The sequence below is a fragment of the Triturus cristatus genome, chromosome 4_2 (assembly GCF_964204655.1).
Source record: "Triturus cristatus chromosome 4_2, aTriCri1.1, whole genome shotgun sequence".
In the NCBI taxonomy this organism is placed as follows: Eukaryota; Metazoa; Chordata; class Amphibia; order Caudata; family Salamandridae; genus Triturus; species Triturus cristatus.
Genome location: NC_140586.1, coordinates 18,223,822 through 18,251,698, shown reverse-complemented (window position 1 = coordinate 18,251,698; position 27,877 = coordinate 18,223,822). Strand labels below are relative to the sequence as shown.

Genomic DNA, 27,877 nt, shown 5'->3' with positions numbered 1-27,877 from the left:
CAGGTGTGGGTTAGGGTTCCAAGTTTCTATATATGGTTGTCGTCTTGTCATGGAAAAAGTGGCCGTGGTTGTCACACAGCTCCTGTGAGGTTGTGATGTTGTTTTTGCTGGCAGCCGGTTTGGAGAATTCCTGAACAATGTTGAAAAGTTCCTTGGTGTTGTTGGCGCTGGTGTCGATGGGTTTCAATGCGTAGGGCAAGGGCTGTTTCCTTGGTTGCTCTGAGCAGGCGGTGGTAGAAATTGAGGGAGTTCTTGAAAACTGCCCTGTTGGAGGTGTCCTTGCCTGTGCGCCATCTCCTCTCTAACTGTTTGCTGTCTCATTTCGCTGTTTTGGGTTCTTGGGTGTACCAGCTGGCATTTTAGGAGGATTTTTACTGGATGTTGCTGTTGATGGGGGCGATGCTGTCTGCACAATTGCTGATCCAGGTGTTGAAGTTTTTCACTCCCTGTTCTAAGTTGCTTGTGGTAGCAGGGTTGGAGGTGTTGAGGTAGTTTGCCCAGCTGGTCTCTTGCGATTTTGTTCCACCTCCGGGGGGGTGGGGGCTTTGTGATGCTGAAGTGGAAGATGGAGTGATAAGTCCATGTGAGTGCTGTGACATGGCTGTATTTGGCGCGGTTGCAGGAGGTGAAAATTGGGTCCAGCGTTTGTCCTTCTGTGTGTGTAGGGTCGTGGACGATCTGGGTCAATCCAAGGCTGCTCATACTGTAGAGAAGTTGTGTGGTGTTTTTCTCATTGGGGTCGTCGATGTGGACATTTTGATCATTGAGGAAGATGTAGTCCTTGGACTTTAAGGCTAGGGGCGCAGGGAAGTCAGCAATGGTGTTGCAGAAGCTGGAGCACGGGCCTGGGGATCAGTATGCGAGAATGCCTCCGATAGTTGTCTTCTCGTCCATGTGGAGCTTGAAGTTGAGATGTTCTATAGGGGTGGTGGTGTTGTCAGAGGTGGTGGTGCACTGTATGGTCTCATTGTGGATGATGGTGCCATTCTGGTAAGAGATTTTATATCCATCAGGGATCGCTGTGGCAATTTCTGGGGAGGATGTGGGGTTGAGCCAGGTCTCAGTGAGGAAGACGATGTCGGGTGCCAGGGTGGCGATGAGGTTCCATAATTCAGTGGAATGCTTTTATTGTCTTAAGTCTTCCTAGTCCATAAAACAAAGATGGAAACTGACTCACTATCTCATGATAGACATTGACGTAGTTTACAGAACCAACCCCATGTCAGCAGCAGTGCTGAAACTGAGTAAACATGCACTAGATTAAGTGCCTTGCAGAACATGATCGATGAAGTGCCTTGCAGGATATGAACTGGAGCTTGTACTTTCATCTTTTTAAGCTTCACAGTTACTATCAATTAACCTTGACTTTGCAGTTGCGTTGAAGCAGCCCATGTACACACTTTGGTTTTCAACAGGGTTTAACGGGGTATTTGAGACAGTTCATTGTAAGTTTCCACTGGCATAATGTTTATCGACGCGCCACTGTCTAGGATAAAAGGTATGGAGCACCCATTCACCTTCAGTGTGATTTTGGGACAGTGTTCGAATGAATTTCGCCCTTTCACTTGTCAATCTCGTTTTGACAGGCACTTTTCCTAGTAAGAAGCTAATCCTGAATGCATACGTTGTCCTGTGGTCGACACAGACATCACATACCCATCTTCTTCACCGTTGCTCGAAGATGACACATTTTTAGACAAGGAATTTAATGACAATTGACATTGTTCAGTTTCTACTTTCCTCCACTGATGTTGCTGCCTGACCTGGTGGGCGTGGTTGAAACTTCGCTGGTACTTTCTGGCATTCATTTTATTTTCTCGACGTGATGCACTTGATCTTTCCCTCACTATGCACACTGTTAAAAAATGGTTCTCTTTCCTGCAGCCTTTGTATATCTGTCCAATGGCGGGACATTTCCCTTCATGTGGAAAGGAAAATCCACATTGAAAACACAACTTCTTTTTCTTCGAAGACATTACTCTATGGCCTTCTTACTTGTGTTTCGGCTAACTTTTCACACTTGCGCTGATTCATTTTGGGCCGTTCTAGCCTCCATGTTAGCAACTTGTCTGTCAGCTCTTTCTTCCACTCTAGCAGCCATGAATACTCACTGCAAACTGAGTATCTCTTTCAGGATTCGTCACCTGAAGGAATCATGGAGACAACTATCTATTACTCAGATGTATGGCGTCTTCATCGTTGCACTCATTGAACTTGCAGTGCTTGATGAGCGAACCAAGACTTTATATAAACTCATCCATCATTTTATCAGCTTTTTGCCTTTCTAAGTCAACATTTGGCATTGTATTGAAATTGGTGTTTATTGCATCTTTTATATGACGGTACATCATTTCATCACCATGTGGTATTTTCGTTATCACTTCTTTTACTCCTTCCTGCCAAATTCTTCTGTCATTTAAGGATCTTTTTGTCATTTGCTAATTTCAGCACATCAATGAAATCAAAGGATTCAATCCAGGCAGGTAATCTGTTACCAATATTCTGCTTTTTGGCAGAATTAAAGGGAGGCAATGGTTTTAAGAATGCAGACCATCGGGGAGGAGCCTAGCGCTTGACCAAGATGGCCGCGTGAGCTTTGAGCTCCCGAGACCCTCGTGCCCTCCGTCTTCTATCCTGTATATAATCCTGTTTGTATGCATGGCATCGTGTAGATGACTTGTCAGGGAGGCGATCGATGCCACCCGAGGTCGAATCGCCCACCGGGAACCGGAGTTATGCATGGCGGAAGATTGAGGCCCATCTCCGAGGGATGCCAGGGGCTCGAGTTGGCAGGATGCCCGACCTCTAATTGAACAACAGCGGCCAGGCGAGGTGTGAACTGCCGGACGGAGGTCCCTATCCTTTCACTTTCACTTTCTCGCCCTTTGTCTGCCCAGCCCAGGGAGTGCTCGCGTATGCTTTATTATCATTTGGACGCTCTGCATGCCACACTGGCGACCCATCGTAAGACGGAGCACTCTTGCTTTCTCTCGCTGAGAGAGGGCAGTCCTGTTTGACCCGACCTGCTCGAGCCCACCATGTCGGGCAAAGCAGAGGTGGATCGCCCGAAGCCCAAGGCCACCAGGCGGGGAGCCTACACTCAAGCCAATAACATGGACCGCTATGCCCAGCAGAAGGGGTCACCGGGTGCACCGAGCCAGTCCCCGGATGCACAGAAGACTGCTTCACCCTTGGCCCCGGAGCTCTCACTGCAGGATGTCATGGGTGCACTTGACGGGCTGCAGACCTCGATTGGGAGACAGTTTGATGCCCTGGCGCACAAAGTGGATACCATCTTGGTGGATGTTAATCTGATCCGCGCGGACTTGGGCAAAACAAATGAACGGGTCAAATCCCTGGACATCAAGACCACGGGCCTCGCCGATGATGTCTCGGACCTGCAGACCGAGGTCCGTAAGTTGCGGACCGAGCATGATCTCGCAGCCCGTCGGCTGGAGGATTTCGAGAGCCGGGCCAGGCGCAACAACGTGCGCATTATCGGGGTCCCGGAGTCCTCGGACGAGATCTCAGTGGACCTGCTTGTGGAGGACTTGGTGCTCAATCATCTGCAGCCTAAGGGTCTAGGGAAGTTCTTCGCAGTTGAGCGGGCCCGTAGAGTGCCTGGTGGGCGGCCCAAGGTGGGAGCCACACCGAGGCCGATCGTCGCCCGGCTCTTTCATTTTCGAGACCGGGACGCCATCCTGCAGGCCTCGAGGGTAACGGGCCCGGTCCCCTTCCAGAACGCGTCGGTGAATTTCTATCCTGACTTCACCCAGCAGGTACAGAGGCAGCGGCAGGGCTTCCTGGGGGTGAAGAGGAGGCTTCGGGAGAGGGACCTGAAATACGCCATGCTCTTCCCTGCCAGACTACGGGTGGTGTTTGAAGACCGAACATTCTTCTTTGAGTCACCTGCCATGGCGGATGAATGGCTGGATGCTCTGCCTCGACGACGCACGGAAGAGGACACTGCCGTAGACGGGGACAGTGGCCGGGATGAACAAGGTTGATGTATTCGGAACCGGACTGACTCGGACTGACTTTAGATAATGACTTGCAGTAAACTCGGAGGTTGTGGGAGGACGAGGGGAGCTCTTTCCTCCCTTAGGGTACTTTTTGTAGATTTTGGGTTTGGTAGGGCGACAGGCACACTGCAAGTTGGGGGGGCTTTGTAAGCTGCAGCAGGGGTGCAGGGTGGGGGGGGTTTTCGGGATTTTGGGGTTGTTGTTGGGGGGTTTGTTTCAGCAAGGCATAGTGATTATTTCCAGGACTGTTTCATGGGGGCTCTTCGGGTGTGGGGTGGGCCTCTTTACGTTTGGGGATGGGGGGTAGGGGTTTAAGTGTTATAAGCTGGAATGTGAATGGTTTGGGGGATCGCATTAAGCGTGGGATTGTTTTGCAATTCTTGAAACGGTCATTGCCGGATGTCGCCCTGCTGCAGGAGACGCATCTTATAGGTAATACGTGCTATGCCCTGAATAGGAAGGGTTATAAATTCATAGCTCATTCGGGATTCTCCTCTGGGTCCAGGGGTGTGGGCATCCTAGTCAGAGCCTCGCTACCATTTGAGGTGGACTCCACCATTGTTGATGATAGGGGGAGGTTTGTGGCGGTGGCGGGGCGGTGGGAAGGAAGAACTTTGGTTTTAGTTTCGGTTTATGTCCCGCCGGCCCTGCAGGCCTCCACTTTCACAGATCTGGGTAGGGCCCTGCTGGATCTCCCGGGGGGTATGCTTGTAGTGGGAGGGGATTTCAACGCTGTTGGCTCCGGCCTGCTGGATAGATACCCGCCCAGAGACACGGGGGGGGCTCAGAAGTGGCTTCCAGACTTTCTAGATACGCTTGGCCTGATAGACTGCTGGAGGCTCCGGCACCCCACACAGAGCCAATACACTTTCCACTCCGGGGCGCATGGTAGCCTTTCTAGGATTGACTACTTACTCACTCTGGCTGCGTATGCCTCATTGGTGTCTGAGGCCAGGCACATGGCGCGTGGCATATCTGACCATTCGCCGGTGTGGGTCAGGCTGGATCTGGGTCGAGAGGGAGGGGGAAGGGTGGCCCCTATCAACCCTTGGTATTTCCGAGACCCCAAGACGCGCAGCGCGCTGGTAAAGACAGTAGATCATTTTTTCAAGGACAATCAGGGATCCGTGGACTCGGCAGTGTCGCTGTGGGAAGCATTTAAGACCGTGCTGCGAGGGGAAGCCCTCTCCCTTGTAGTGGCTGCCAAGCGGCGGAGAGATGGCGAGGTTTTGCAGGTTGAGGAGGAGATCGCGGCTTTGGAGGGAGCGCTGGAGGAGGAGGTTACAGAGGCCTCACTGCATGAGCTGTGCTTGAAGCAATCCGAGTATAAGGACCTGGTGACGAATGCCGCTAAGACCCTCGGTAGGGAACAGCAGGGCCGTCTGTATGATGTTGGTGACAAGGCCGGGAAACTCCTGGCTTGGCTGGACAAAAAAGAACGGGTCAATAGAGTAGTGCCGGAGTTGACGGGAGAGGGGGGAGAGGTGATTGTGGAACCTGAGAGGATTGTGCAGTGTTTCTCGGACTATTTCCGTACGGTTTATGCCTCAGTGTCGGACAGGCCGCCCGAGGACTCGCATGACCTCCTGCGTGATATTGCATTGCCCTGTCTCTCTGATATAGATAGGGACGATCTAGATGGTGACATAACGGTCGATGAGGTGGCGGGGGCTATCCGCGCGTTGAACTCGGGCAAGGCCTCGGGTCCGAACGGCTTGCCGGTCGACCTGTACAAGCTATTTCCGGATAGGGTTGCCCCTCACCTGCGCGCCATGTTCGTGGAGGCGCGGGGGAGTGGGGCCCTCCCGTTGGATCAGCGACTGGCGACGATTGTGGTTATACACAAAGAGGGCAAACCCCGAGATAAGTGCGCTTCATATAGGCCTATCTCACTCCTTAACGCAGAGCCGAAAATTCTGGCTAAAATCCTGGCGGCCCGGTTGATCAGGGTAATCGGTGACTTGGTCCATCCGGATCAATCCGGATTCATCCCGCACCGTAACACAGCGTTAAATCTTCGGCGACTTCATGGTGTAATCGCCAGGGCGGGCACGCTGCGTGAATCAGCTATTGTGGCGTCTCTCGATGCCACGATGGCCTTTGACACGGTGGAATGGGCATATTTGTGGGCCGTGTTGACCAAGTTCGGCTTTGGCCACGGTTTTGTGAGCTGGGTGAGGTTGCTGTATGAGGGCCCTCTTGCGAGTGTGGTGGTAAATGGTCGGGCGTCGACTCCGTTTCAGCTTGGGAGGGGTACTCGGCAAGGTTGTCCCCTGTCGCCATTGCTGTTCGCCCTCGCCCTTGAGCCGCTGGCTGCGTGGATACGCTGGCACCCGGATATACGGGGACTTAGATGGTCGCCTGAGCACGAGGACCGTATATCGCTCTATGCTGATGACATCCTGTTGTATCTTGCCTAACCCAAGAAATCACTTATAGTGGTCTGTGACGTACTCACATCTTTCGGTAGGAACTCGGGTCTCGTTATCAACTGGAGTAAATCGTATTTATATGTTCTTAATGGCGAGGTTCCACCGATCCCTCGAACTTGTTCGATCCAGGTTGCTCAGCAGGGCTTCGTGTATCTGGGGATCTTTATCTCCATGGATTCTGCCGTGCGATATGAGAGGAACCTGCTTCCCCCCCTAGCGCGCCTGAGGCGGGATGTGGAGGGCTGGCGGAGGCTGCCGCTCTCCCTCGTTGGGCGTGCGGCCCTGTTCAAAATGATGTCTCTTCCCCGGTTCCTCTACGCGCTGCAAAATACTTTGGATTGGGTACCGGCCAACTACTTTCGGGAGGTCGAAGGCCTCCAACGAGCGTTGCTGTGGGACGGGCGGCCGCGAATAGCTATTGCAAAGTTGACGCTCCCATGGTACGACGGGGGTATCGCGCTTCCAGACATCCGACGGTACTATTGGGCCACCCAGCTGAGTGCGATTAATCATGGGTTTTATGGCCCGGCCCTCAGCCCTGGGTATGCCATGGACAGGTGGTTGCTGCGTGGTGGTAACTATTACAGGGCGTTGTATTCGCGGTCCCTGGACTCGTCCCTCACGGGGCCTACTGGTGTGGCGGTGCGTGTGTGGAAGATGGCAACTGACTCGCTGGGCTGGAAGGATAGGCTCACGCTCGCTACCCCGCTGTTTGAATCTGAGAGATTGGGTAGGCTTTGGCACACAAAAGGCTTTGACAAATGGGACTTGATCGGCATCTCCAGGGTCGGAGATGTCCTGATTAAGGGGAGGGTGAAGTCCTTTGAAGAGTTGCAGAAGGAGTATGAGCTGGGACCATCTGAGTTTTTCCGCTATATTCAGGTGCGTCACGCCCTCCGATCAGTCCTCATAGAGGGTGAGAAGGTGCCTGAGTCCTCTCCTTTGGAGGACCGGGTCCTTGATGGTCATATGCCCGAGAGCACGATCTCGCTCATCTATAAGAAACTGATAAACGTCCGGGCGGATATGCTTCTGGGGTTGAGGGACCAGTGGTCTAGGGATGGCCTCGAGTTGGATGACGAGGATTGGCAGTCTGCTGTTTCCTCTCCTAAGGAGGTTGCGATCCCGTCGCGTCTGAGGCTGGTGCAGCTTAAAATACTGCATCGAGTGTACGTGACGGGGCCAAGGCTGGTTCACATGGGATTCTCGGAGGACGGCCTATGCAGGAGGGGATGTGGTATGGTGGGTACTTTCCTGCATATCATTTGGGAATGTGGTGTCATCACGGAATTCTGGCGGAGAGTCCATGCAGTGATGGGGGAGGTGACGGGCATTGCTATGCAGCCGGAAGCGCGGTGTTGTCTCCTGAATGTCTGGGGGCCCACTGATCACAATGCGGCGCAGACCCAATGGGTGACTCTGGGCAACATGGTCGCTAAGAGAGATATAGCGCGATTGTGGGGATCCGTGGGCCCCCCCACATTGACCGAGTGGAAAGAAAATACGGACTGGAGTATGCTAAGGGAGAAGACGGTATACTGCGCTAGAGGCCGCCCTCGGAAGTGGCACGCCATCTGGGGGCGGTGGAACCAATACAGGGGGGGAATTTGTCTTGCCCCTGATCTGGATCCCCCCGAGGAACAGCTTTCCTCCTAACCTTCTTTCCAGCTCAGTAGGGTTAATGGACTTCTTTGGCCTCTGCTGTCCCCCTTCTTCCTCTTTTCACGGTACTGTAAATGGTAGATGATTGGGGTCCTGCCTCCCCTGGGGGGCTATCACCATGGGCATTCAGTGTTCTTGCCTTGCTGGGGGTTGTTGTGTGTTTTGTGTTTATTTAAAAAATGGAATCTTTCCACTCCTCCTTCATTGTACTGTGGACGCATCTCTGTTCCTCTTTACCGAAGCTGCCGAACCTCCGGGTTGTCGGCTGAATAGCTGTGTCCAGACTTTTGAAAATAAAGGTTTTAAAAAAATAAAAATAAAAGAATCCCATTGGATGAGTGATTCTACTCCACACCGTGCCAATACAAGGCCTGCCTAGACTGTCCGTTAGGTTGCCATTGTGTATTTTTAGTCCTGATGAAGACCCGCATGACGATCTAGGATCGCTTATATAGGGTTGAAACGTCGACACTACTGAGGCCCAGTCCAAGACCTTGTTTCATAAAGAATTTAAGTCATCTATGGAAAAAAAAAAAAAAAAGAATGCAGACCATCATAAACTGTGTAACTTTCTGTTGCCAAAAGCGGAGCCTGCTCCAGCAGCATCTGCTTCCCACCGGCACCTTTGTTTAACACTAGCTATTTACTGACATTTGCGTCGTTAGGCCGGCTCTCTGGTTGTGCGTCGCAGTCTTCTTCTTTGGCGGTGAGTAGCGGTTTTGTTTCTTGCACGGGGTCTTCACCACTCTCACCTTTTCGCATTTTACCTGGTTTCCACAGCCTTTTTAAAAAATGTTTTTGATTTTAGTAGATTTTTATTAATATTTAGTTTTTTCCCCCCAAAACCAATGACATATAACATATAACATATCACATACATATAACAATTAACATGCAATCTGCATCGCTTGTTGTTACAGGGTCATCCACTTTGGCTGTGTAGGTTGTGTTACAATTAGCCTATTTTGGCTGTCCCCCACCCACTGTCCTCGTATGGGTCATAGAAAGCACAGAGTGGGACAGGGGCAAGGGGCCAGAGCAGAGAGAGGAGGCATTTCATAGAGGGAGAATTAGCGTGTTCGCTATTGTCTAATGCAGGTTGCTATCCGGGTAGCTCTACTGGGCCTATATAGGGCGGATCATACGGGTCTAGGTACTTGTCCAGGGATGCCAACATTTTCCTGTTGGGCTGGCTCCACGGTGAGCATCATAGGGCCACTGTATCCGCTCCCCTATGGTACGTCACCCAGTTGAGCCATCCCTTAAACGTTGCCTTAGAGGTGTCTTTCCAGTTATTGAGTACCATTTTTACTCCTGCTGTTAGAAGGAGGTCGAGTAGGTCTCTGTCTTGTTGAGTGTCTGCATCTGTCCTAATGAATGCGGTTACCAGGGTGGCAAACTCCGTTTTAAGAGTACAACCTAGCATGTTGTTTAAAAAGGCAAAGATCTTCTCGCAGAATGCCTTGACTTTTGGGCAGTAATATAGGAGATGGGCCAGGTCCCCCTTTCCATTGTTACAATTCCAGCACTGGTCATTGGTGTTCAGTCCCAGGGTCGCCAGGCGCGCTGGGGTCCAGTAGATTTTGTGTAGTGTCCAGAACTTTGTCTGTGCTAGTACCGGGGATATTTTACTTTGTGTGGGGGAGGACCATAGTGCCTGGATCCCATTTTCGCTAAGTGTGTCCCCAAGCTTAGATTCCCAGTATTTGCGTGTCTTTTCATTAAGTTTGGTTGAGCTGGACCTTAGGAGTCTGTAGAGGTGTGATACCTGGTGGCCTAATTTATTGAGGTTGGACATATACTGGAAGATTGACAGCTTGGTAATGGAAAGTGTCGCTTTGGTCAGTGCTGTTTTCATTTTTAGAAAAGTATACAGTTCTATGTCTGATAAATTATGTTTGATTTTTAGCATATTGAAAGTGATGGGATTCCCTCCCTCTTCAAGTTGTATAGGGTGGGAGATCCCCGTTTTCCCCCACGAGTCCATCGAGAGTGGCTTGCCCCTGTATTTTATCCTAGAGTTTGCCCGCAGAGATTCCCATTTCGAGTTTTTTATGCTGTGTTCCATCCTCTGGTCCACCTTTAGTAGGGCGTTTCTGGTATTTTTGAGTATTGGGTTTGTTGTTAGTGTATGTTTGTTGGCTGTTAGTAGAGCTAAGGGTTCAAGGTTATTTAGTATGGCTCTCTCCAACCTCAGCCATACTGGAGTGTACTCCTGGTCGGGCAGGATCCAATAACTCCCCTGTTTTACCAAGAAGGCCGTTTGGAAGGGTTTAAATTCCGCCAGGTTTACCCCCCCAGGTTTTTCCCCAGTCTTAGATTTTTAAGGCTTATCATTGCTTTTTTGTCTCGCCAGATGAAGTTATTCAGCAGCTTGTCTATTTTGCGATGGAAGTCGTCTGTGAGTATTAGAGGGAGCATATTTGCCAGGCAGTTGACCATAGGGGTAACCATCATCTTTACTGTCTCTATCCTTCCCCACCAAGTAATGAATTTGGGTGACCAGCCCTCCAACAGCATCTTTATCTTGTCCAGCATTAGTTTTTCATTTTGTTCTAGTGTGTTTTTAAGATCATTCCCAAAGTATATACCCAAGTATTTTATGAAACTGGTTTGCCAGGCAAGGCCTGAGTCCCCCGGTATGTCTTTTGTGGTGTGTATATTGAGTGGTTTGCATTCTGACTTGTTTTTATTGAGTTTATAGCCTGAGAGGGCGGAGTACCTGTCTATGGAATCCATGAGGACCGCGATAGAGGATTTAGGGCTTTCTGTGACAACGAGAATGTCATCCGCGTATGCGGCTAGTTTGATTGAGACCTCATTGATGGTGACCCCTTTCATCTCTTCATTGGCCTCTATATCCTTAATCAGAGGCTCTAGAGCCAGCAGGAACAGTGAGGGGGACAGGGGGCAACCTTGCCTTGTACCTCGCTGCAAGGTGAAGGGCTCTGAGACTGCCCCATTGACTACGATACGGGCAGTGGGCTTTTCGTATAGTGCCATTACTTTCCGCATGAAAGAGTTCCCCAGGTTGAAGGCCCGCATGCACTGTTCTAGGAAATGCCACAATACCCTATCAAATGCCTTCTCTGCGTCTAGTGTGATGGTCACCGCTGGTTTGTTGGACTTGGCGGCACTATCTAGTATATGGCATAGGAGTCTAGTATTACCGTGTGACATGCGTGTCTTGAGAAAGCCAACTTGTGAGTTACTTATCAATTGAGGTAGTACCTTATTAAGTCTTGATGCCAGAATTTTTGCGTATATCTTGCAATCAACGTTAATCAGAGAGATAGGCCTGTAATTTTGGGGCATCTGGGAGTTTTTGCCTTCCTTGAGGATAACTATAATATTAGCTTCGGACATGGTATGTGAGACCATCCCCGCCCCTTCGCAGTAGTTAAAAACTTTTTTCATAGTGGGTTGTAAGTGAGTTAATTAAGAATGTCTTCTAAAAGGTGGCTGTGTATCCATTTGGCCCGGGTGCCTTGTTAGCTATAAGGGACTTGACTGCCATCTCAATTTCAGTAGAGCTTATCTCCCTCCCTAGGGTGTGTGCTTCTTCTGGTGTTATCTTTGGGAGGTTTAGTCTGTTTGGGTACTCAGTACACCCATTTTCGTCCAGTGTTTGATCTTTTTTATAGAGGTCTTGGTAAAATTCACTAAATGTCTGTAGTATTTCTTTATGTCTTGTGTGTGTGATATTTTGTGAGTCTGTGATTGATGAGATGGTATGCTGTCTTTGTTTATGTTTTAGGTAAGAGGCCAGGAGCTTACTCGCTTTGTTAGCCTTACATAGGTTTATTGCTTTAAATTTGTTTATCCACATACCAGCTCTTTCGCTCAAAATTCTGTTGAATTCATATTTCTTCTTTGTGAGTTCTGTAAGTGCACCTACGTTCCTTGAGTCTGAGATATGGGTTGCCTCTAATCTTTGGATATCCTTCTCTAGTTGTCGCAACTGTGCCTTCGCATTTCTGTTCATCTTGGCTTTAATGTCCATAATTGTCCCCCTAATTGTGGCTTTTAATGCGTCCCGCATGGTTTTAGGATCAGTGTCTGCAGTGTCATTAAAGCTAATATATTCCTTAATGGCCTCCTCTATTTTGATTCTGTTGTTTTGGTCTGACAACACATCACTGTTGGATCTCCATCTTTGTGGGTGATCCTCATAGTGCCGCCCGCACAGCAGTAGGCTAATGCAGGAATGGTCTGAGACAGTTCTCGTGGCTATGTCTGTGTGTTCTATTAAGTGGGTGTGTGTTACTGTGATCAGTATGTAATCTATTCTGCTGTATGAATTGTGTGGGTTGGAATAAAACGTGTAATCTGTTGTGTCCAGGTGTTGTAGCCGCCATGTGTCTTTAAGATTAAACCTGGTACATAAATTTCGTAGTATGTTGTGTGCGCTTGGGGGCAGTGAGTGGCACTGTGACTGTCTGTCTATAGTGTAGTCTAGCGCCATATTGAAGTCACCTGCCATCACTGTTAGGTCATTTTGTGGGAGTGCCTCCAACCTTTTAGAGATGCCGACCCAGAAATCGGAGTCGTCAGCGGTTGGCCCGTAGATGTTGAGTACATGGATGTTTTCCTCCCCCCTTTTCAAATGTGTCAACAGTGTTCTCCCTTCATCATCGCTATTTTGGTCTTCTATATTTATTTTGGAGTTCCTATTTATCAGAGTGATCACACCCCGTTTCTTTCCTACGGCTGGAGAGCAGGCCATCTGTCCAACCCATCTCGCCCTAATCCGTTCTGCATCGTCAAGGGATAATCTGGTCTCCTGCAGGAGGAAGATATCTGCTTTAGTTTTAGCTAGGTAATCTAGTATTTGTTTCCTTTTAGCTGGGTGGTTGAGCCCTTTAACATTTAGGGAGACTATCTTTAGGTTGGACGTTAGTGTTTTCGTATTGTCTATTGCCATTTTGTTATGCTAGGTATTGGTTGTTTGACCAAGTCATTTTTCCCTTTCTGTTCGGTATTGTCTTCCTCCCTTCGGGACAAAGGGTGTGTGATAACTGGGACGTCCTCCATTGTTCCCTCCTCGTTGCACCCTCCCATGGTCTGATGTCGTTCCCTCCCTTGAGTGCAAAAGTGTAGATGGAAATGTTTAAAAAGGATAGAGTGCAGTGGGTAGAAATGAAGCATGTGTGCCTAACGTACATTACTAACATTACACAATCCCCCCCCCCCAAAAAAAAATCACCCTCATTCCACTCTTAGGTCTGGCGAGGCTCTCCTCTTGATCGTGGTTGCCAGAGAAAGTTCCATTTCTTCCTGTGTGGGACCTTGCAGGTAACTTGTCAGCTCTTTGGGGTCTTCAAATACGTACGTTCTGCCTTTATCGGTGATTCTGAACTTTGTAGGGCCTATGAATGAGAAGATGATGTTCTCCTTTCTTAACGTATCTCGCTGTGCCAGAAAACCTTTCCGTAAGTCCACTGTGTGCTTGGAGTAGTCCTGGGTGAGGATTATTTTTGGGCCGTTCCACTGTATATTATGGTTTTTCCTGGCCACTGCGAAGATGGCTTCCGTGTGTTGTAATCGGAGAGGTTTGCATATAATGGGCCGTGGGGTCGTTTTATTTGAGGTTTCGAAGGCTGGTACTCTGTAGGCCTTGTCTAGCTCGAAAGGAAGGTCAAACTTAATGTTGGTTATTTTTGGGATCATGTCTTGTATGAAGGCGATGCACGACCCGCTTTTCTCTTCCTCTCCTTCGGCGACCCCTAGTATTCTGATGTTCTCATGACTGTTACGGTCGTCTAATTCTGCTGTTTGTCTGCGAAGTACTGCCGCTGTTTTGGATAGCTCTAATAGCGTCTTGTTTGCCTTTTGTTCACCATCCTCTATATCGCTCACCATCTGCTCTACCTCCGTTAGCCTGTTGTTCGCCGCATGGATGCCGGCTCTGACTGCAGCCAGTTCCAGCTGTATAGCATCCGTTGTTTGTTTAGTCGATTTTGCTAGGTCGTGTACATCCGCCAGTTTTTTCAGGATCATGTCCAGCGTGGTATTGATGTAATTCTTTTGTTTGATAGGGGAGTCAAGAGGTTCTCTCTTCTTCTTTTTTGTCTGCTGCGTGATTCTTCCTTCGGTGCCAGCCATGTCGGATATCCTTCCTGTCTTTTGCTGTAGGCTGAGCCTTCCTATCGTTTTCCGTTCTATGGTTAGTTTCTTGCCCCCTTACCTTGACGAAAATGTTTGGCGTCTCTTGTTGCCTCTTGTCCTCCAGTCTTAGTATGGGGTCGCTGTGCTGATGACGCGGAGCTGTTGTTGTTTTCTGCCCTTGCAGTCTGAGCTTGTACCTTACAACCTCCTTTGTTTACTGGGTTAAAAACCGCCTGAGCAGCGTGCGTTGGCCATCTCCCTTGTTGTTTGATTATGGGTAAATGGATATTATTCTTCACTGCTAGCTTATATCTTGATTGGAAGGTCTGTATGGTTGTATACAGGGGGCTGTATGTTTTGTTGGTGTGGGTGGAGGGGTTTGATTTTGCCCACTTGACTTCTTGTTAGCCTTCGTCTGGCTTTATCGCTTGTTTACTTCCCCGTTATGCACCCCACTGAGTTATGGATATCATACTCATATCAGAAACTCCTGTGCTTTCTCATCCCCTTCTCTTATATGTTGGAAACACGTAAGTTGGCCACCCCGATTGATAGGTCCTCTACTGTCTGCTTCTTTTGCTGTATCTTGTGCCTCTGTGCCATATGCGCGTAGGGTTTTGCAGTCTTTACTCTCTCCTTATTATGCTTGCCTGCTGGCGGTATACTTCGCTTGCTGTATCTCTGTGCCCGGTCAAGCTGTGTCAACGCCCTTATTTCCAATCTCTCTAGCGGGGAGAAAAGAATACTCGTTTTTGGGGTTCCCAACATTTATCGCTGTGTTGCGCTAGGGGTGCTTCCTTTATGCTGAAATTGCAGGTTTGGTTACCGCTGTGCTTTTTACTGGCTGTAATGGCGGCTCGCACTGATAATTACTTTCGTTTTTGTGCTCGCGGCAATTTTTTCTGAGCTTGCGATTGTCGATAGCTACCGTAGTACTTCCCCGCACTTGTGATAAAGGCGCGTTTTTCCAAAGTTAATCAGGCGTGCCCCCTCTGTTGCGATCTTCCTATTGACTCTCTTTCCACCATTAGCAAGTTCTTTCCACACTGAGTTGTTTACCCGATATTCAAACCTAAGATGGCGGACCCCATTGGTGGTTTCAGTTTTGTTATAAATGAGAGAGTATCTTTCCCCTCACCAGAGTTTTCCTGCTATTGTTACTGATGCCTCGGTGCTCACCACGGGAGATCTACAGCACTAACCTTACGTAGGCTCGCTGCTGGTCCTCCGGTGTTCGTTTGTTGTTTTTTGGGGCACATTCAGCAGCAGGTCTCGCAGCGGTGGAGGGTCTCCCTCGCGGGCACCATCTTGGTTTCTACCGCTCGCTCCGGGAGATCCTCTTCTCCGTGCTTTTCTCGCTTTCACTGTTGTGGCTGAGCTCGCAAGTCGGGTCACTTTCACCCTTGGTATCTCCGCTTTCTTTTGGTGTGCTCTTTTCCTTAAACTAATCAGCTCTCGCGTGTTCTTTTTGTTGCTCGCTTCTAGGTTCAGCGGAGCACTGGATTCAGGCGTCTAAACCCATTGCCGTCCAAGCCACGCCCCCCAGGTTTCCACTGCCTTTAGCGTTTCTTTGTGTTAGAAATGTTTTCCGCCTTTAGCGCTTCCTTGTACACTGGATAGACAGGGGCTGCTGGGGCACAACGTGGTGGTTGGGGTCATTAATCACTGGTTACCTGGGCTCCGTCCTACTATGGCTCTTCAAATTGGGCCAAGTATGCTCTTTCTGCATTTGATCTCAGCGTAGTGAGGGTAAGCAGTCAAAGGTTTCTCAGGGAGGAAATGTGGGGAGAAATAACTAAACAATCTACCAACAACCACAATAAGATACTGCCCCGCCCATTGCTTCCCTTGTTAAAAGAGAAGTACAACAAAACGTAATACTACGCACAGCAATGGGGGTCAGTAACAGGTCTTTTCTAATCACTATTGGCTGTTAGCAGTGCGTATATTGCCTGCACTCATCTGGGATTCTGATCGGGGTGGTAACTCTGCACTATTACAGCTCTATTACATTGTAGCTGTAACCCTCCACCCATCTTTGCAGGATATTTACTTAGGGGAATCTTAGGCAAGGATCAGATCAGGTGCGAGTCCACTCTTAACACTTTTCAATCGATGGCCCAATGCCGGGGATTGAGAGATCTACTCATTCTTGTATCTTGCTAATTGGCCATCGGCCCACCATCCAGGTTTAACTACACAGTTCTAGGACCAGATACAGTCTCTCAATTTTGCACACACTGCACTGGGCAGTCTTGGTAAAGTGCTGCTCAGGGTTATGGGGGTTGTCCATTATTATTTGCGGTCACAAGGAAGAGTTGCCCTCTCAGGAGTACGATTGAGCACTACCTCCTCTCAGATGGCGTTGGGATGGCAGTACATAAAGAGGTCATTTCTCCTTGACAACTGCAGCTTCCAGGCTTTCAAAATTCCTTGGCAGCAGCAGAATTGACATCTGAACACACAGCTCATTGGCAGTGGCATGCAGGCCCGTCAGATCATGGTGGAGATGGCGAGTAGCAGGCTAAAATCAATGGTAATCTCTCCTTTGCAGCTGCGGGGAAGTCACTGGCTGCCACAGCAATGTTTTCTAGACACAGCCTGTAATGGCAGCAGCCAGGCAGCTCTGAGCACAGCAAAGAAGCAAGACGACACACTGATAAATAAAGTTAAAATTATTTCAAGTAGTTCACCAAATGAGCCACACGGGGATACTTGGGGAGCCATCTCTGATTGGGTAGACAGTGCACTCCGACACATGCTGGCTTCTACTTGCCATTCCTCACACCAGGAACAAGCAGGCCTTCTCCACCTGGTCAGGCTTTCCTCCTGCAGGACCAGGCACTCTCCTTCTCTCTCTGAGCATGCTTCTATGCTCTATAAAAATCCACAGGTTCTTCAGCAAATTGTGCAGACTTCATGTAATGTCCCCTTTGGGATACTGAATGCTAGGCAAACACCAGGCCTGGCCACACAGAAGCTCTTTGTGCACACACCTATTCCTTGGTCAAGAAGAACTTGGAACAGGAACAAAGGTATGTGGTTTGGATCCCATGTTCCAGAAAGGGGATCTGTTTCCAATGTCTAAGTCTTGGGATCGGTTCGATGGTGGTTCCCTTTGAAACATTTTCTGTCTGTAGTGCACACAAAGCCTTTATGCAAGTGTTGGCTCTTATGGCAGGTAGTGATTAAGCCGGCTTCAAGCTGAAATATCTAAAACAAAGGCCCAATGAAATGTAAGGACCCTGCACTTGGCTGTAATTAGCTTTCTTGGTGTGGTAATCAGTGACAGATAAAAGGGCCGGCCCGGCCTAGAAAGCTCCTCAGCTTTAAAAACAGAATATGCTTATACACCTCTCTGCCCTACCATCAACCATATGGCTACGCTCAATACATTGAATCAGCAAACCCTTGCTAAAAGATTCTCATATAATTTCTAAGGATAGCCCTGTCTCCATCCACCCTCATTTTAGTGTCTAAGTTGCCACCCTCCAGTCACACGATGCAGCAGGCAGTATGCTTTAACTTTCTGTGGAATATAATGCTCTCTTTGTCCTGTCCGTGTTAAAACGGGGACCATCCAAAATGAATTTCATTGGTCACAACACACCCTTGCGATAATGCATGTGCCACATACACATGACATGTCAGTGCAAAGCTTGGGCTGTTACAACATAACAAAGATTTACATGTAGGCTGCACATCTAGGAAAAGAGAAAAAAAGTATCCTTCAAAAATAGGTAACATGCCACCACCATTGGTTGTCAACGCTCCTACAGATGGACAGTATTCCCATGTTGCTACAAAGGTTATGCTTGGTGGGCCCTCTTATGTCACAGAACAGGTTTTGGGCCTTGGTTTCACCATGGACAGGCCCAGGCCTCAGCACATACTCTAGATTGGCATCCTGGCTAGGCTATAATAAAAATCAGGATACCGGTTTCACGTGCAGGTGAGCACTGAGGGTGAGGGTACATGCCTGTACATCCTTCAGGGGTTAATCCATCCCTACACACATACTCCACAAAGAAAAAAATTGCCATCGTGTCTCTGGTCAACATGTTAAATGAGAGGCACCACTGCATAACAAACCTGGACCTTATTCTACATGAGGGTGAGTTGGAATAGTGTAAGTAATCAGTATTCTTTCAAATACAATGCAAGGTTTCTATCACTATGACTGTGCCAAGGACTTCGTATTTCTTGAGATCAGACCCGAAAGGATGCTGAGGAGATCGATTTCTTTAAAGTTCACAAATGACTTCAACAATATAACTGGGCATTCACAGCACCCCCATTATAGCTTCAGTTCTTCCAGCACCTTCCTTTCATATGACCAACAATGAAAAACAGATGATTGGCTCCTATCATGGAACGAGGCACAGCTGGACACAGTCGGTATCCATCCCTCCTGGAAGGCAAGATGTAACACTACCAAAGGCACAAATTACATGTTCTAAACAACTTCAAGCTAGTACACTCTCTCCAAAATGCAGACAATGCACTGCTAGAGATATGCTGTGTAATATGCAAGGGATAAGCAGTCCAAAACATGCTACACACTGACCAACATCCCACCTGTTACAAATTATACAAACTACAGGACAGCGCCCAATAAACTAATCAATAATCGATGCTGTTTCAACCTGCTGCATAACTGCGGATATGGTCAAAATATCCCTTTCTAGTTCTTCCTAAACTTGCTATGTAATGTCTGTCTCAAACCATCTACTACACAATGGCCACTGTGATGCACAATATCTACCTGCAACGGGATCTCATCTAGAAATTCTAAACCTGCTAAACAATTTCCAGCATTCTACAGAATCTCAAACCTTTTGAACAACCGCAGTGTGCTACACAATGATGTCCTGCTGCCAGTTCCAACCTGTGCTCCACAGACAGGCCTGTTTCAAAATGACAAACATGCCATCTAGCTGCATAGTCTAAACCACTTCAAGGAGTATCCATTCTGCTGCAGCACCCTCCATGCAGCTGCACAACCAAGTACATAAATGTACCACTTCCTTAAAAATACATCCAGTAGGACTTCACTTCTCAGAGCACTGCCACATTAACACATTACATAATGAAGACCTCACCTACGCATGGACACCGGCATGGTGAGTTCTGAGTAGGCTGATTGCGCCACAGCTGTGACTTACCTTGCCAAGGATTGTGTTGGATTTAAACCTTTCTAGGAAATGGGCGTGCTGAGCCTGGTACATTTGCTGCTGTTGCTGCGCTGTTTTTTGGTTCTGAGGGAGTGGTTCCGACCGTGTGCGTCCAAGAGGTTTATGAGGACTTGAGACTGACAACCGGTCAGCAGAGATGAATTGGTGAGCAAAGTGGAAGGGAAGGATTCCTGGTACAGAAAAGAAGAACACATCAGAGCAAAGCCCACTGGATGAATATTTTAGCTCATGCGTTGTATTAATTTATTTGTATTGTGTGTACATGAACCAGACCCACCGGAAGGAGTATATGTTTACATTTTTATAAAAATGTAAACAACGTGTGCATGCAGACACAAGGGACATCCGTTTTATCGATCAGTTACATACTTGGATCTGAGCAATTCACTGCTGATGATCCAAATAAAAACAAACACTGTGTCATTATTGAACCAATCTTAATATGAATAAAGGCAAAACAATCCACTTTATAAGAAGTGTGAGAAACATGTTTCAGGCATGTTGAAATATTAGAGATAGAGCACGTACTCAGGAGACCTTTCACACCTACAAACATCAAAGCACATTTGGGGCACTGCACTAAAATTATGTAAGGGGAGTTCTGCCCACCACAACTTGTCAGTACATCTACCATGATGATTACGTAATAACAGATTTCTGTCATGTCCCCTTAGTGCTGCTTTCTTCTCTCCCCCTACATGACCACATACTTTGGACCTGACAGAATCACACATTCTAACAAAACAAAAGAGAGCACAAACTACCTGAAAATCAAAGCAGGCTAAAGAAAAAAGAAGGTGGCGTAACATTGAAAGGATTCTCGCTTTTGACATGGTATGAAGCAATAGTAATAATCGCCTGAGTTGTGTGTCATTTTCCATAACTACTTAAGAGCCTTTCTTACGGTCTCCAAATCCCTTCAATACCTTACTTACGAAAGGCACACATTCCCAACAACTATGCCCAAAATGGGGCCAAAAAAGCACTGATTAAGTTAGAAAAGTAATGCAGGCCTACGAGCATTGATGCTGCTTCTGGAAACCTGGGCAGCAATGCACCAATGGAGACTCACAACATATTAAACATTACAGTCTATTGCCGAGGGATATACCAACCCCCGAATTGGATGCATACCGGATAGAAACAAAAGAGCTTTTGGGTTTCCGGGGTGCAGAGAAAAAGATCCCTTGGTTTGCGTAGCTAAAGGAAGATTGCAGCAGGATAGGTAACCCTAGTCTCTGGAGCGACCCCAAGGAAGCATGCTTGGCAACATCGCGTGTGGAACTGGTGAAAACCTATTGATTACATAATCTGGCAGCTATTTGTGGGAACCCGGGCACGGGTCATCTCACAGCAGATTTTAAGCTCACTTTGGCGTAGGCGCTGGATTCTCTTAAAAAATACTACCCCAGGTGAAAACATAGAAATTGTTTCCCTCCTCTCGCCTCAGACTGTCACTGATTTTAATTCTTACTAACTGTGTGATACATGTTTTGTGAGAACATATATATTTCTTTTTCATAGAAAATGTGAGTAGTAATGACCAATTAGACTGTAGTTTAGAATATCAATGTCAAACAGGTCAATGCTCCACATTATTATTCGGTACTGGGTGGCCTCTTTTTATAATAATCTTTTAACTTGTTTATTATTAGGTGTTATTTATTGTATTGTGTACATATTCTCAAGGCTTATGGACTGAACAAAAGGTCATAACAAGTAATCGCTCCAGCCAAGGCGGCACTAAATGTAATGTTCCGTTCTTAATGGTGTTTTATTATCCAATATGTATGAATGTTATTATGTATCTTTTATGGTTTTTCTAAACCGAAATAAAGATTAATGAATCAAAACCAACTGATAAAGGATCTGAACCGGAGATATAACCCGAGTAAAGAGGAGGCTTATAACGAGGCATAGGCCTTGAAAAACTGATATAGTGTGAGGCTGAAAGGCTATAATCCTATTCGAATGAGAAACAACCACGCCTGAACCACGCCATGCCTTTACAACCACGCCTTTAAAACAAAAGTGTCTTTACCACAAATGTCAAGTTCAAAACTTTATTTTGGCACTATTGGCATAGGGCATAAAAGCACATGCTAAAACAGTACAAACCATTTTGTTTAAATATTTATGATTAAAATAACATTCATAATCCAATAAATTTTATTTGTCTAGTTCACTAATCTTACAGAAAAAGCTACAAATGCTTGCAAACCCTCCTTCTTAAAACGTTCTCTTCCTCAAGTAAATTGCTTTACTGATAAACGAGGCCACGTTAAATATTTGGGGATTTTAAGCTAAACAACAAACTCATGGCAACTTTAAAATCCTTGATATTGTGTACAAGAAAAATTGGTTTAAGAAATTGTTTTCTCAGACTTGCATTAAACCCACAAAAAAGTAGAAAGTGCAAAGTGCATTGTTTAGAGGCTCCATCGCATGGGCAAGGGGTTTGTACTTAGATCCCATTGATTTACTTTAAGGTACAATACCAGCTGGTGTACATTATTCAGCCGTAGTCTAGCCAGGGCATGACAGTGCTGATAATTTGTCACCCAAGTAAGATAGGGTTGACAGCCTAGGGGTAAGATAAGGGACATATGAGTTACCACTGTCTGTTTCTTCTTGTCACCCGCTGCTCTTCCCCTTGCCCTAAAATCAAGCCTGGAGCTTTTATTGCCGTCCACTCCACTGTTAAAATTGCCATGGAATTTTTAAGGCGTAATCCAGGGTAAAACAATCCTGTAAGATATCCACGAATGACTTTACAGCGACTTTTTTCTACCATGAATTTGCCTTTACCACGCATGACTTTACAACGAAATGCAATTTTTTTGAAGGTAAGTGTATATAGATTTTGTGTGTTGGATATATATTTCCACAACGTTTCCCAAACCAAACCTCTATTCTCTAGTGACGGACAAAAGGGTACGGACTCCACTTTTAGTGCATACATTTTCTTTATTAAGTTGTTACTCGCACCAGCTCGCCATTACGCGTTTCGGTCACTACACGTGACCTTGATCACATGAGGGAGCGCTGCCAATCCTGGTCTTTAAAATCATTACCATCATATCACATGACATGCGTTTTAAAAATCGCCATGGAAAACAGACTATGCATTTCTAAGGCTTTTTTTCCAATTATGATATTTACAAACATTGTGTGCCACTTACTATACATTTGAGTGGTTTAATTTGCCGCTCTGTGAACAAAAGACACTGTTATGGGTTTCCAGCTAAATCATGAATCATTGGACACATAATTACTTGAATAAATAGATACATTCAAAATTTTTTTTAAAAACTACAATTCAATAAATATATAAATATATATATATCAGTCATATTAAATGAAGGAAAACAAAACAAGAAGTGTCGATCATTACGCTTTAGAATTTTCTTTCTCTTTCTGCCTCCAAACGGAAGACTATTTCTGACTGCATATTGCTAAATGTCATTGTCATTCCCATATTGGAACATGTCTGACCACTTCTTTAAATGATATAAACTGAAGATGTATTCGTAACATGTCTACGTTTGCCCTGAGGCTCCCTTTCTAACTGCTTGAATGCTTATAATTCTTTGTCACACAAAATACTATCTTATACTGACCACATGTGTCATTAACTTCTAACGTGCTTAATGTTACCTTAAAGTGCTTAGTGCTTCCATTTTTTAAGTGCATACTTTCTCCTATGTTAAAACTAATAATCCGCTACTAGACAAACGAATAAAAAACCCTTATGTTGCAGCTATACATTAAGTGCAGAGGTGCATTTTTTCTATTTTTGTTACTAATCCTAATTACTTTGCGCTTCACCATCCAAATGATTTATTATTGACTATTCGGGAGGAAAATAGTATAAGCCTATACCAAAATCATAAAAAGATGTATTAAATCCATTTATATCATAGTATATTGTTAAAATGTCACTACAATATATGATTATTCATAAAAGCATCATCTTAATTCCGTAAAAGCTCATCAAAATGTAATAAATATTTCATTAAAAAAATGTATCAATATTTCATAAAAAATGTATCAATATTTCATAAAATTATATAACAAGCCACCAATTTCATTCTCAGGTTATCTCACTCATATCTATACATACTTTAATTCAAGAAAATCAAAAAAAGTGTCTAGTTCTAAAATCATTTTTGACTCCAGTTTTCTCGGTAGTTTTTCTCTGTTACCCCCTCGCCTGAGACGGGGTATGGACCCTATTACATAGTATGCTAAACAATTGAGGTAATTATGATGTTCTCTTTTAAAATGCCTCGCCACTGGGTATGTTTGGTCGGAATTCACTATTGCTCTTAAGTGCTGGAGTATTCTCACATGCACCTGTAGCTTCGTGCTTTCAACACAGCGCAAGCCACAGGTGCATGTCAGCACATAAACTGCATATTCAGTACGGCAGTTGTAATTATCTTTCAACAGTGTGGGTTCCGAACTAAATGGGGTCATGTATTCCGTAGTGTTTATTCCAAATTTACATGCCCTGCATGATACACACTTAAAGAAACCATTTTTTGGGGTTTGAGCCAGGACGTGCTAGATTTGATTTATGGGCTATTTTTCACCAAAGTTGACCTCATAGATAAAGCCCGCCTGAATGTTAATGTGGGCTTCTTCAAGATTTTCTGTGCCATGACTGTATTCGTTAAAACTAGTGGCCAGTTTCTATTAATAATACTTCTGATTTTGTTTTCCTGCCAGCTACAGTTTGTTATTAGCCTGACAGTTGTATCTTCCTCATTTGTCTTTCTCTCTGTGAGACACTAGATTGAACTAGCGATGACTTAAGCTTATCAGTCCTCTTCGTCTGCTCATTACCTAATTGATTTCCATCTGCTATCTTTATTGCCTGATTGAGTATGGTTTGACAATACCCTCTCTGTGCAAATCTAGCAATCATTTCTTTTTGGCATTTCAATAATTCCATTTCTGTACTGCATATTATTTACAATCTCAATAATTCGCCATAAGGTATACTGTCAATGAGATGCTTGGGATGGAAACTTTTCGCATGAAGCGTTGAGTTCCCTGCAATGATTTTACGGTGTGGTTTCCAATTTATGTTTTGCTTTATATAAAGTTACATCCAAAAAATCCCCAGAATGGTCATCTATGTAGGCCGTGAATTCTAAGTTCAAATTATTTTCATTGATTGTTTCTACAAAATTGCTTGCACTGTCTACATCACCATGCCAAATTACAAAAATATATATATATATCCAACACACAAAATGCTCCCGCCGGAATCCTTGGCCCGAGATAGGTGGTGCACAGTGTCAATGAATTTATGCCACATAGTGGTTTGAATAAAATGCACTCTCAGGAAATGCTGTTTGCAGAGTTTTTTGCATAGAGGTGAAGTTTCTACAGACTCGCTGCCTTGATCACATATGTCGAGTCTGTTGAAATGTGTAACCGTTATGCGATAAACTCTGCAACTGGCATTTCCTGGGAGTGCGTATTATTCAAATCTCTATGTGGCATATATATATATATCGAAATTGACAAAGGCAATGCTACTGCCGAAACGCTTCTTTCGTGTGTTCCTGTATCTGGGGAATTTTGATTCATTAAATGGTCTCATTCTCCTGACTTCGAGTGCCTGCTCTTTCTCCCCTATTGGAGTTTGGAGAGGTGTTGTTCAGAATATACATACATATATATATATATATATATATATATACACACACACATATATATATATATATATATATATATATATATATTCACTGAAAAAACCATAGGTTTCACACATGTTATAGTTAGCTGGACATTTCACTCGTAAAAAAACATTGAAATTCCCCCGTTATAGTTAGTTCAGCTAACTATAACTCGCACGACCGCAATCCACTGCTGATGACGTCGCATATTACATCACTGTATTCACTAAGATACTGTTAATAAGTCAGTTATACAATTAATTTTACAAAAAAAACCCATCCATTTAGACACTTATTTCCCCATTTATTCTTCCATTAACCTTTAGATATACATATATAAAAAATATTTTTTTTCCAGAAAGACACACATTCACTGGATGATGTCATCAGTGATGTCATTTGAGATGTCATCAGTGATGTCATGAGTGATGTCACTGACCATGTCATGAGTGATGTAATATGCGACGTCATCAGCAGTGGATTGCGGTCACGCGAGTTATAGTTAGCTGAACTAACTATAACGGGGGAATTTCAATGGTTTTTTACGAGTGAAATGTCCAGCTAACTATAACATGTGTGAAACCTATCGTTTTTTCAGTGAATTTGCAAGGTTTTTTAAATACTAATTTATGTATGTATTATTATATTTTTTATATATTTATTTTACAATAAAATACCTATGTATATAGTTATAGATTGACTGTATCCTGTAATATGGAATGGCTCAGCTCTTTTATTTTTAATTTGGATAAAGTTGAACAGCATAGTTAATATCTTCTATAAACAGGTAAAAAAAAAATTTTTTAAGGGGTTTTCACCGTGCGCGCATGGTGCGCGCACCCCGCGATTTAAAAAAAAAAAAAAAAAGTTTTTTTCACCCTTCGGGGTAAGGCTAGGGGGTCAGGAACTCTCTACCCTTGAGGAAATTCGATTTTCGATCTCGATCGTATTGACCCGCCATTTTGTAAACCGCCGCCATTTTGTGTTGCCCTCACTCAGGCAGCACGACAGACGAAGTCTTTTCTGCTTTTCCTGCAATATTGTGTCCAAACAGCCTTCTGCCTCTGTTTACAAATCTGGTGTTAGGGACTGGCCGAGTACACTAATCCCTGTCTGGTTTTTCTAATCCCTGTCTCAACTATCTGTTGGTTCACACTATTCTCTTCTGACTTTATCTTATCGTCTGGCCTTCGCTGTCCTCCGCTAGTATTCTCTCGTTTCACAACTGTCCTCCAAAACACACAAACGTATCTCGCCACCTGCGAGTCGGTTACAAACCTGTTAATGAATTAGTTCGCGGGGAGGGGTGACAAACACAGTTGGAGGAGAGGCTTCTTCGAGTTACTTGATACTTTATTTTCAAACCCTTCCTATTGGTTCTGTTCTGTTTTCCAACCTTTCTTATTGGATGTTTTAGGTGTGTCTTTGGTTAATGTATATGTCTTCTACACCAATATAAGATTGTACGCCACGGAGTGAAGTGGCAGTCTCCTGAGAACATACCGTGTGTGTACTTCTAGGACCACTGTACTAGCTGCAGCTAATAAGATCTGATCTTTTACGCCGACAGACTGTCCCCGTGTCTCAGTTAGCTGAAGCAGGAGAACCCAGGAGATTAAGGCGTCCCCTGCGCCGCCAGGTCCAAAAGGTTCTGGTTCTTCAACTGGCGCCCAACGTGGGGCAGTTTCAGAGGTAGTGGTTCTGCCTGAAGGTCGTGAGGAACCCCGCAAGAAAATTCTGGAGGAATCGCGAGCCACGTCAAGCGACCCCTGTATGTCGAAAGTGGTCCGAAGGTCTTTTGCAGCGCGGTTACTCCTTCCTGACGGCTACAGACGACTGCTGCCCTGACTACCGCCCTGCCTTGGCCCTCTTTCGATGATGTATGGTAAGGCGAGACGATAGACGGGCCTCTGTTGGCGTAAGAAGACATCCTTAGTTAAGTATTTGGTGGGTCGCTCCCACAATTTTGGTCCTTTGTTTCTTTGTTCCTTTGGTCCTTAGATTCGACTATTGCAATAGCCGAAGCCGAGGGGTAAGTGCATTTGTGCTACGTAAACTGAGTTTACCCCCTTGATGTTTGTGAACAGTCCGGTGAAATCACAAGATGCCTGGTCTGACTAAGTTTGAGAAACTTTGTTGCTTTGGATGAAATAGGGATTACCGGCTGGAGGACTCTTGTCCGATTCCTTCAGTTGGAACTCCCACTTATGAGCTCTATTCTAAACATGGTGTTGGCCCCATTGCCTTTAACGAGGCATGGATCCGATACACGAAGAATGATGGTGTTTTAAAATGGCCAGAAAATGGTAGTTTCGAGCCTGATATATTAGATAATTTGAAAGCTATTTTATTCAAAAGAAAAGCCCGGCCGGCAATGTTTGACTCTTTCCGCCTTTGGCGTAAGGAAGCCAAACAGAGAAAAATTAAGCAAGAAAAACGAGATAGGAAAACACAGAGTATGACGATTATACAGGCTGCTCAACAATTTAAAGATGATGAAGTCGACAACGCGATGGAAATTTCAGAGAGACAGCATCATATGGCGATAGATAAATGCTATCCGATGTTTTCAGCTTCCTCTTCCGATAAAAGAAAGGATTCAGAGGAAGATCCCTTGATGTCTCACTTATTGAGATTGCCTCCGCCCTATGTACAAGGTGCTAATGCACCCCCGTTGTTTCAGCCTGTTCAGCCGCCAGCTGCGCCTCCGCTTGCTCCGGCTCTTCCACATTTGCCCCCTCAAGTATTGCCGCCTCTTCCGGCTTTGC

At 45.7% G+C, this 27,877-nt stretch overlaps 1 protein-coding gene across 4 annotated transcripts in view; it reads right to left on the bottom strand.

The window, feature by feature from the left end:
• The window catches only part of HDAC7 (histone deacetylase 7), a 726,616-nt gene that overhangs the window by 247,813 nt on the left and 450,926 nt on the right, over positions 1-27,877 (bottom strand). For all 4 annotated transcript variants that reach the window (XM_085600245.1, XM_085600246.1, XM_085600247.1 and 1 more), the window contains one exon: positions 19,390-19,589. In XM_085600245.1, coding sequence (XP_085456371.1) covers positions 19,390-19,589 — 200 coding nt within the window. The remainder of the gene's footprint in view (positions 1-19,389; positions 19,590-27,877) is intronic.